Below are 10,661 nucleotides of genomic sequence, written 5' to 3'. Positions count from 1 at the left end.
CGGAGGGGTAGAGCGCCGCGGGGCGGGACGCGGGAAGGCGCGCGCGGGCGGGGCTGAACAGGCGGCCAACAGCTCTAGACACGGTTCTATTTTATTACGGCAAAGGTGAAAAAGCCACCTCGGCCCAACAGGCAACCAGTAAAATTTATCCCAAAAATAACTCGGTACAAAACAGGTCTGCTTCGGAATTAAAAAAAACCTTTACAGGAGTTTAAAACCTATCCCAGAACATAAAAGTAAAACAAATCCCATCCTCGGTATTAGTAGCCACAGCTGCAGCCCCCCGTTCCTGGGAGCGTGGAGCCAGAGCGGAGTCCTTCCCTGCGCCCGCTGCCCGCTGCTTTAGCTGGTGTCCATCTGGAAGAGAGCAGAGGAGCCATCACCTCGCGCCCCGCAGCACCCCACAGCACCCCACGGCATCCATGCAGCACCTCCTGCTCCTCTAGAGAGAGCCCAGCGGCCCCTGCAAACCACCACAACCCCCCGGTGCCGCCAGACCGGGACGTGTGGGTTCCAGCACCAGCCCAGGAGCATCCAGATGCCTGGGCAGAGCTGAGCCGCTGCAGCACACCAAGGCATGACCACAAACTGCCCCATGGCACTCCCCCTGCCCTCTCCAAGTCTGTGCAAAGTAACGCTATTTGCGCATCTTCAATGCCAGGGAAGGCTGTTCTAAAACAGCCCATGTCCTTTTTTTCCTCGAATTCTGCTCATCCTGCTTCTTCCGTACTCTCGCCTCAATTTTATCCTTCCTACAATTCTTACTCCGCTGCCATCGCGTACACACGTGACCTCGGTTCTCTGTCAAGGTTTTAATCTGGCTGCAGCACACAGACATCTGAGCTAGTCCTGAAGGCACCAAACAAGGTGCGTGGCTCTGTACATCAGGACTTGTACCTGCGATCAGCATCACCAACCTTCCCTCCAATAGCTTCCCATGTCCTTATTTCACTTTTTTTTCCTTTTTGTTTTTCCATTTCTGCAGTCCATTATCTCTGCAGGTTTTGTTATGTAGCTACTGCTCACCACAGCTGCTCCAGCCACAGAAGAACCTGCCCCACACTGGCCCCGGGGAGCTGGAAAAGCCATTTCTCTGCTATCGAGAACAGTAGTTGACAACGTGTTCTGGAAAGTAAAGCCAACTACCGGACTGAGGCACTGCTCAGCTTTAGAGGGAGATCGCTTTAGTCCAGTGACATGGAAAATGCTTCCTCTTTCCTGCCGGCTCTGGGCTGCCAGTGCTTCCCCGAACGAGACGCCGTGGGGAAGCTGTGGACGGCACCCCAGCAGCACTTACCCTGGCATTGTAAGCATCCAGCTGTGCATCTAGTTCTTCTGCGGAGAGTTGCTGTTTGGAAGTTCTTCCAGCTCCTCTGCCTCTCCCTCTGTTCCCGCCTCGAGTACCTCGCCTGTTGCCTCCTCCACCACCAAATCCTCCTGAACCACCACGGTTTCTGGTCATGCCACCTCTGTTTACACTGTGATTTTTAAAAAGCAACTGGTTTAGTGCATCCTGGTTAACCCAAACGGGCATGTAGAAGTTTGCCAAATGGGAGACGGATCCACGCTTCCTACACAGAGAGGGGCCAGGCACGTTCCCGCCCCGCGCTGACCAGGCACAGCGACTCCCGCGGCTGTACAGCATCTCACCTCTGTGCTGGTCTCCTCTGTGTGTCAATCTGTGACGTGACCAGCTGGATGTTCATGGGGCGCCCTGGAGGAAGAGCAGTCCATAAGCCTGCATGCGGGACACGAGCGCGCGGGCTGCTCCAGCCAGCCGGTGAAATACACTATGGAGACGGCCATGCAGACTCACCGTCCAAAGGGACTCCGTTGTACTGCTTCATTGCTTTCAGGGCATCTGCCTTCCTTTCGAAATGCACGTCTGCTGTCCCTAGACTGCGGCCAGACCTGTCATAGTGCACAGCTGCCTTCTTCAAGGTCCCAAACTCAGCAAAGAGTTCCTGAGAAAGAGAGGGAGAAGAGCGCGCACATCCATCAGCACCACAAACACTGCACAGCTGAGACGGTGCTGACAGTTCCCCTTCTGCAGCCACCCTCAGCAATCGCAGGCGCTTTTCAAAACATCATAGAATGCCCTGAGCTGGATTGACGATCCAGCAAGGATCGTCGAGTCCAACTCCTGTCCCTGCACAGGACACCCCCAAAATTCACACCAACATTGACAACTCAGGAAAAGCACCTATGAAAGAAGGGAGCACAAGCCTATAGGAAGGATTTCAGAAAGTTGCCACAGGTGACAAAGACAAACCAGGCTTCATATTCACCACTCACAGGGCGCATGTTTACAGCCAGTGAGGCAGACTCAACGGAAACTGCAAGTGTTTTTGTTGAGCCTGAATCAATGGGGTGACTATTTAAAAATCATCCCGATCCTAATCCATTTCATAGAGGAAGAATGATCTGTGTGAACGCAGGGATTCACAAGATGAGCATGGTTTCATTCTGCTGGACTTCCCGTCCTCCCTGCCCTTAAATCTTTACTAGACCAGGCGGCATTTAAAAACAGAGCCCACATAGGAAGATCCCTAATCTAAGTTTTTGGAGTAAGCCTCCTACTGAAGCGTGACATTTGCTGTCACAAAGGTCGGAAACAAAGAGACAGCAACGGAAACAAACCAGTTTTGTTTCACAGGTGCTACATTTAGGAGGTCGACAAGGACACCTCACCTTTCTGCTACACCCCGTGCCTCAAAAGCTCAACATCAGCACCAGAGCTGCCAGGTGCCCAAAGGGACGGGCCACCTTCTAGGGTATCTGCTGTGAAGCCGGACTGCCATGCAGCCAGCTCCGCGAGCTATCACCCAAGCACCTAACAGAGCACCACGCATGTTCTTCCACTTCCTAAGGAAGCAGCGCTTTGGGCCAGCTCCTCCCTCGGACTCGTTCCAGAGGGGAATATGAGGCACTCGACAGAAGCTTTCTGGAACAGAGCACAACACAGGCGAAGCGGTGCTCAGACACTTCTTGCGCTGCAGCGAACATGGGTTCCTCCCGAGCAGCAGCGAACACTCAGGGAGTGACGCTGCCCAACTCCACTGGGAGCAAAGCGCGTTCAAGGTTCCTTCCAGACACTCGTTCCTGCCGATACACCGAGCCGCGCCGCACCACGTTAATGAGGTGATTAGCATAGAAACAAAGAAAGTAATCACCACATCTGAGGCAGCGCTAAATTACGGGATGAGTAGTAACAAATAGGAACAAAGCTATTAAGTCAGATTTGCTACTTAATAAACCATAGGCAGAAGTTCATCCACACCTCAGCCCAAGCCAGAGGCAGAGAAGGTGAATCCCAGCTGCCACACAAAGCGCGGGAGCTGGTTAAACCGAGGTGACTTCACAGAGCCATGTTTTACACATTGGGGCCTGACTACAACAAACAAGGAACTTATTTAAACCAAATCTGAGCTTACAGGAGGAAAAGAGGGGGGATTTAAGCACATTATCCAGTAACTAGGTGACCTGAAAAAACTCACTTCTACTTCCCCAGACACAGATCGGCCCGCTGAGTAACCGGCATGAGTTAACAGATGAAGAAAGCGTAGAAGTGGTTGGTTTTTTTTTCTTGGTAAGGACACGAGGGCCAGAAGCCAACTGAAAAGGAAGCGCTTCACAGCGTGACCAAGCCAGCAGAGCCCCCAGCAAGGACACATCTGGTATTTACAAATGTTTATTTCTGCACAACTCACCACCCACTCGTGCTCGTGCCCTTATGGCCCGGTGGGAGCACCACGCCCCAACCTCTCCCAACCCCACGCAGCCACAGAGACAGATCGCACCACACGCCCAACTTAGAGAATCCAGCAGGTTCTTGCCCAATGCATGGCCGAAACAAGGGATACAACCACAACAGGTGACTCGGCAACGAGACTGAGCACACCAGGTACCGCAGCTGCTGCGGTGCAGGGCAGAGCGCTCACCCTCACAAATCAGTCTTCCCAGTTACAGCGATAGATGTGTGTGTGGGAACACCTCAACGCTCAACAGGACGCGGCTTTAACAAAGCTTCGCAAGCAGGTCCCATAAAAACAGAGCACGCAGACGTACATACAGCGCAGTTACAGGATTCTTGCAGTTACGCAGACCTTAAGAGATTATGCAGTTTACGCTAAATTCACCGGTCACAACTGGATCCAGCCAAAAAGCAGCATTTCCTCATGTGTGTGCTGCAGCGGAACCCCTTACAATGCGATTAGCTACCACTCCACAGCAGACAGTAGCTTTTTTCCAAATTTTGGCCCCCTTGAGATCACCAGAACCGCTGCAGGACAGGTGCTCGCAGCTCCAACACAGAGCTCCTTCACTAGGGGATCGCCTGCCCCAGCCGTGGGGGAGATGGGGCCCTGCGGGGCTCCCGCGGGTGTCCAACACACCCCACGCCGATGCTATGAATGAAACCCCCTGTGAAGGGCCCCCGCGCACCCAGCGGGGCCGCTCCGAGCCCCTCACCTGGATGTCCGCATCCGAGACGCCGAAGTCTAGATTAGAGACGAGCAGCTTCCCGCCGGTCTCCACGCCGGCCCCCGCCCCGAAGCCGCTGTCGAACAGGTCGTGCTGCCACTTCTCCGGGAGCTGCTTCGGCTGTAACGAAACCGAGACGTTGCTGACCGGCCCGGGGCACCCGCAGAGCTCCGCCAGCCACGCTGCCCGCCCCACCGGAGGCGGACAAAGGGCCGCTCCCCGCCCCATCCCGCCGCCGCCGCCCGAAGTCCAGTCTAGTGCCGGTCCCCCGCGGCGCCGAGCCCCGCAGTACGGCCGCACTCCCCGCCCGCCCCCGCCGCGCTCCGTACCCGGCTGTAGGGCGCGGGCCGATTCCTGCCGCCGCCCCGGGCCATCACCGGCCTGTTCCGCACGGGGCCGCCGCCTCCCGCTCGCCCGGCTCCCACGCCGCCCCGACCGGGGCCGCCCCCGCGGGTGGCGCCGCCCCGACCACGGCCGCCCCGGCCGCCGCCTCGGCCGGCCCCACGCTGGCTCCGGTTGAGCTTAATGATATCGTCCAGGGACATGTCCATCTTGTCGGCCATGATGGCGGCTCCGCTCTGGGGCCTGCGCTTCCGGCCGCGCTGCGCCGCCGCCGGAAACGGAAGAGGCGGGATTAACGCCGAAAGGTGCGGCGGCCGCATGGGCTTGTGCGCGGGGTGTTGTGTGGTGGGGCGGGACTTCCGGCGGGGCGGCCATGCGGGTACGGGTGCGGAGCTGGCACGGCGTCGCTTCCTGGCTGTGGGTGGCCAACGATGAAAACTGCGGGATCTGCCGGATGGCCTTTAATGGCTGCTGCCCCGACTGTGAGTGCGTGTGTGCGTGCGTGCGGCAGTACCGGGCGGGGCTGCGGGCCGTCCCCGGGGCTGACGGACCCTCCGTGCCGCAGGTAAAGTGCCCGGTGACGACTGCCCGCTGGTGTGGGGGCAGTGCTCGCACTGCTTCCACATGCACTGCATCCTCAAGTGGCTGAACTCGCAGCAGGTGCAGCAGCACTGCCCCATGTGCCGCCAGGAGTGGAAGTTCAAGGAGTGACCGCCGCCCCCCGCCGTTATACCGGCCGCCGGTGAGGGAGGCCCGGGGTCGCTCCCGGCCCTCAATAAAAGCGTGGCCATTGTTTGCGTCTCCGGTGTCCGCTGTCCTTCGGGGCGGGGCGGGGCGAGCGGCGCCGCGGGACCCCCGTGCGGGAGGGTCTGTGTCGGGACTCCCCACCCCGAGCCCCACCGGGCAGGAGCCCCCTCGGCGAGCCGAGGCCGCCAGTGAGCAGGTCCTTCCCCGGGATGGCGGGGCGGGAACGGTCGGGGCAGGCCCCCGTCCCGTTATAAAGCAGGCGGCGGGTGCGGGGCATTGCCGTTCTACCGGCACTATGTGGACTGCCCTGTAGCTGGTGCTGCTCTACCTCTGCCGCCCCGCTGAGCCCTGGTACAAGAAGGCGGCTGGGCCCCACCGCTACTCGGTGGGCTGAGCCTCGGGGCCGCTCTTCTGCCTCTGCACCCGCCGCTCCAACGCCCACGGTACCGCCGAGCCCGGGCCTGGTGTGCTGCTGCATAGCTCGGCCGGCCTGTCTGTGTGACTCTGCGCCATGGTGAATACCGGGGCTGCCCCGGCGTCTCGGTGGGTAGTGGGGCTGCTCCCCGTGGGACTGTGGGCACAGTTTGTGCTGGGACTGGGGCTCCTGTGCTGCTCCATGCCGCAGTGAGCAGCAGGAGTGGGGTCCTCAGCCTGCCGGGTGCTATGGCACAGTGGGGGCACCCCGGCTCCTCCTACTAGTGCCAGCCAGTGCTGTGTTGCCTGGGGACCCCGGGTCCCTGTTGATGGTCTCCCTTTGCAGGCGCTGTGCATGACAGATGTGGCCCAAGCCGTGGAGCTGCCAGGTGTTGCATGGAGCTCCAGGCGCTTTCCAGTGCAGGGCAGATGTGACCATGCCCTTGGACACCGTGGAGTGTGCGGAAGCCTGAGCCGGCACTGGTGGCTCTGTGGTGACAGTAAACATCCTTGGGCTGGCTCCATCATGTCTGTCCTCGCAGGGGAGGGAGGTGCTGTGGGGTGGTGGGAGCCTGCCTGGGTCTGGGGAGCTTGGGGCTGCTCCATCAGGGAAAGCAGTGTAGAGGAGGCATCTCGTTCACAAGGCTGCTGAGCTCCTCCTCTCCCTACAGCTCCCCTGGCTCCCTAAACCCTGCAGGGCCCTGTCTGGGGCCAGGTGCTGCCCCAGGTCAGGCTGTGTCCTGGGTAGGGGACAGGACATTGCACTCGGGGGCTCCAGAGATGCGCTGGGGGAGCGGGCAGCAACAGCCCCGCTGGGAGCATGTGGGGGACAGCTGGCAGCAGGACCAGGGCTGGAGCTGAGCACAGTCCCCAGCCTGCAGCTGCACAGGGGCTCCTGGGACTCTGGGGAGACAGGCAGCACCATCCCCTGCCTCCTCCCAGGTGTTGCAGTGGCGGGGCAGAAAAAAAATCACTCGCTGATCGTGACCAGCAAATTGCTGTCCCACTGGCAGCCCCAAGGGCCAGCTTGACATGCACAGTGGCCGCAGGGAGCCTGCGTGGGCAGCACGGTGCCAGGCTGAGCTGTGGGGAGCAGCAGGAACTGATGGGGTTTTGCCAGGTGGTGAATGGCAGCAGGCATGGCACTCCTATCCCCACGTTGCCCTGGGCCAGGAAGGGCCTTGCACCCCCTGCAGTGCTGCAGGTGATCTGGGTGCAGCCCCTGCCCAGCACTGGGGCACCCATCCATACTCCAGCAGAGGAACATGGGTTCAGCTACAAGAGTGGGGCAGCAGCCCCCCAACACCAGCTGCTCCCTGGCAAGGGCACCCCACTGCCAGGCATCTTGGAGGGCCACCTCCTCCCCAGGGGTGAGGCTGAGAGCACAGCACCCAGCCTGGTCACAGTCCCCATACTCATGAGGGTCACCAGGGCTCTGCCTCACCTGGCAAGAGGCGCTTGCCCTGACAGACACCACACTTTTTATGAAAAGGGAATTCCTCCTGCGAAAGTGCCCCTGGTTGCAGCCTGGCCCCACCACGGTCCTTCCACGCTGCACCACACTGTACTCTAGCGCCATCGTCTTCCCGGGAAGCCAGGTGGGTACTGGGGCCACCAGCCACAGTGGAGGACATGGTCCAGTATCCCTGCTGTGGCAGGGGCCAGCATAAGCGCCTGCTGGAGCTGCCACAGGTGCCAGTGCCCACCACTAAGCTCAGCCCTGTCTCTGAAATCCGGTGGGCACCACAAGCGCTGCAGCAGCACTGCGTAGGTGTAGCCCTCCTCCTGCCCACAGCAGTAACATGCCAGCTCGGCATCAGTCACGGTCCTGGTGCAGAGCTCCTGCCGCCACATGTGGCAAGCGGTTGCAAAGCGTCATCCCTCCCTGCACAGCGGGATGAAGGCACCAGAGCACTGAGACCACCATGTTGCAAAGAGTCGGGTCTGGGCTTTGGCTAGGGCAGTGGTGGCCGATGGTGACCTGCTGGGCACTGGGGCCTGCCCACCCCATCACCCCTTTAATGAAAGGCTGATGGGGCCCTGGAGGGGGTGAACCCTAACATCAGCCCTGTGCTGGGGGCCCTGCACCACAGTGGGGTCTGGGCCAAAGCCAAATGGCTCCCTTCAGTGGGGTCAGGGCTGCTCTTAGAAGATTTATTTAAGGGATCTGCTACAACTGTTTCAGCAAATTAGTTCCTATTAGAGAAGCATCAGGCACTCACTGCAATCTGCATCATAAGGTGGGTTGGGGGCTCCTCAGGATGGGTGCAGGAACCAGAGGCTTGATCTGTGCTTGGAGGGGGAAAAAAAAACCCAAAGAAACACAACAAAAAAACCCACAGAAAACAAAATCACAAACTTTAAATTCACATCATTTCACACACACCCTCCCCCCACCCCATTTTAATTCCGTGGTCATTTTTGCCCCCAGGACTCACAGGCTGTCAGTAAATGGCAGCTTAGAAGAAGGGCCTAGGGGCACTTAGAGAGAGGAACATCCTATGCAGTTTTCAGAGTAAACTCTGAAACAGCTCTCAGAAGCCCCAAGGAACAGCAGCTCCACCGCACTCCAGCTGAGCAAGCGAAGCTGAGATTTCCACACAAATAAGTTAGACCAGCAGGACAGCACCCGTACATGGTGAGGGCAGAAATAAAGTACTTTTGTAATTTTTTTAATAACAACGGTGCCTTTTTGGGCCCTGGAGGCAGCTTGCTTACATGCAGATACTCAGCCCAGGGTAGATGCGTCATCATGGCAGAGTTGTTTGTTTTTAATGACAAACTTGTCTGCGGTCTGTGGGAGGTGGGGCTGCACAATGCCGAGGGCTCAGCAGCTGCCAGATCCTGGGAAGGGGCTGCTGACAGCTGAGTCACAGCTGCTTCAGGGGCCAGGAGTAACTTTGCCAGCTCTGGGCAGCAGAGCTGATGTGCCCCAAAGCAGCAGGGTTTCAGCCGGAGGGCACACAGGGCAGCTGGGGGCTCTGCCCCAGCATGATGGGGTCCCACCACGTGCATCCCCTGCACTCAGTGCCCACAGCAGGCAAAGCACCAGCCTGAGCCACTCTCCAGGCTGGGGCCAGGACTCAGCCTGCTCCTCAACCCACTCCCACATCCCAGCTGCAGCCAGGGCAAAGACAGGGCTCAGCCTGATCTCACAGACCCTCAGGGCAGCTGAGACCCCTGGCCAGCCAGCAAGGACCTCACCCATTTTCTACTGGGGTGTACCTGAGCAGGGAGCCAGGGCACAGCCTGCAGCACGAGCCAGCTGGTGCAGCCCACGGAATGGCCAGGTCAGTCAGGGGCAAATCCCCAACCTGCCCAACAGCAGCAGCCGTTACCTCTGGTCAGGAAGGGAGAAGCCCTGGTTCTGGCTGGAGAGCAGCAGCAGAACAGCCCCTGCACAGGAACAGATGAGCAGCAGCAGCAAGGGCTTCCCCTGACCCACTGGGAGGGAGGTGTCCATTCCCCAGACCCTGGGGAGCATCACCAGCCAGGCAGGGGTCACAGCAACAGGCTTTTCACCACAGCCACCATTCTGCTGCCAGCTGGCAAGGCAAGAAAGGCATTACTTTCTGAGAGAGGAAGCATCTTCCTTCTTGCCAAAAAGGGCAGCAGAAGTTTGTGGTCACTCCTCCAGGGCTGCCCTTTCCTCCAGCTGCAGAACTGTTCCTTGCAGAGCACGGCCACGCTGCTGGAGAATAGCCCTTTCGCAGAGTGCCGGCACCCCAGGGAAGGAGAGCCCAGAGCACGATGCGGAGCACAGTGGCAGGCTGGGAGCAGTGAGGACCAGCCGGCCCTTCCTTGCCCTCCTGTATCCCTCCCGTGCGGGAGGGTCTGGTTCTCAGCAGTGGCCTTGGGGCTGGGGAGAGCCTGGGATGAGCAGCCACATTCATGGCATCACCCATGCTCAGTGCGGCACAGGGATGGGACTGCCGTTCCTGCCCCAGGCACCCAAGGGGCTCCAGGAGGAGAGGAGGCCCCAAGTTTTCCAAGTCCCCTCCAGGCCAGTGCTCAGCAGAGAGCATTCCCACACAGGTGGGAGCCTTGGCTCTTGTCACAGATGACACACATACATATTATGAACAGTCTAGTCTATTCATTACTGAAATGGCAATATGCAAACACAGGCTCTGGGATTAGCAACTACACAGCCGTGAGCTCCATGGCCAATCTGTCTCCACCACAGCCCCTCCAGGCAAGAGGACAGACTCACCACAGCTGCTCGCAGACGCTGCTTTGGCATCATAATACACCAAGCAATCAGCAGAATTCAGACCACCTCTTCCCTCTGTACTGACCATGGTTACGTCCCCACCAAACTGCTGATACACCCACCTTTCCAGTGCAAATTCTGCTGCAATTTTAGAGTGCAGAAAGCGTAAAACCCCAGAGGACAGCAAAGACCCTCTCACACAGTATAGTTCAATTTTCTAGTGAATTCAGGAAAAACCTCCTACCACACTGAGTACAAATGTGCTCTAGCCAGAGTGATCCCTCATCCCTGCACCAAAACAAACCCAACATGCCCCAGAGCTCAGGTTGGACTGTCCAAGGGCAATGAGCTCGTTCTCAGGCCACAGTGGCCTCTCCCTGGCTCCCATCAGAGCTCCTGGGAAAAGCAGCTCGGAAGAGCCTCCAGCCAGGGGCCTGGCCCCTTTCTGCTGCCCAGGCTTGAG

At 58.9% G+C, this 10,661-nt stretch overlaps 3 protein-coding genes across 3 annotated transcripts; 2 read left to right on the top strand and 1 right to left on the bottom strand.

Annotated features, from left to right (window-relative positions):
* Positions 1 to 73: 73 nt before the first annotated feature.
* ALYREF (Aly/REF export factor) lies at positions 74 to 5,093 on the bottom strand. The gene is made up of 6 exons (XM_075111711.1): positions 4,812 to 5,093; positions 4,471 to 4,602; positions 1,817 to 1,964; positions 1,651 to 1,714; positions 1,298 to 1,478; positions 74 to 357 (listed from the first exon to the last, which is right to left on the bottom strand). The coding sequence occupies exons 1-6, from the start codon at positions 5,043 to 5,045 to the stop codon at positions 343 to 345; spliced, it is 774 nt and encodes a 257-aa protein (XP_074967812.1). The 5' UTR covers positions 5,046 to 5,093; the 3' UTR covers positions 74 to 342.
* A 62-nt stretch (positions 5,094 to 5,155) lies between these two features.
* ANAPC11 (anaphase promoting complex subunit 11) lies at positions 5,156 to 6,505 on the top strand. Its single transcript, XM_075111713.1, has 3 exons — positions 5,156 to 5,306; positions 5,390 to 5,566; positions 6,332 to 6,505. The coding sequence occupies exons 1-2, from the start codon at positions 5,198 to 5,200 to the stop codon at positions 5,533 to 5,535; spliced, it is 255 nt and encodes an 84-aa protein (XP_074967814.1). The 5' UTR covers positions 5,156 to 5,197; the 3' UTR covers positions 5,536 to 5,566; positions 6,332 to 6,505.
* Positions 5,781 to 6,505, top strand: NPB (neuropeptide B). The gene is given in 3 exon segments (XM_075111680.1): positions 5,781 to 5,813; positions 5,885 to 6,067; positions 6,348 to 6,505. Coding segments are annotated over 3 exon segments (327 nt in total). The 3' UTR covers positions 6,459 to 6,505.
* Positions 6,506 to 10,661: the final 4,156 nt, after the last annotated feature.

This window comes from Phalacrocorax aristotelis, chromosome 16, assembly GCF_949628215.1.
Source record: "Phalacrocorax aristotelis chromosome 16, bGulAri2.1, whole genome shotgun sequence".
Taxonomy (NCBI): Eukaryota; Metazoa; Chordata; class Aves; order Suliformes; family Phalacrocoracidae; genus Phalacrocorax; species Phalacrocorax aristotelis.
The sequence above is the reverse complement of the archived record's forward strand: the minus strand, read 5'-3'. Positions and strand labels throughout refer to the sequence as shown.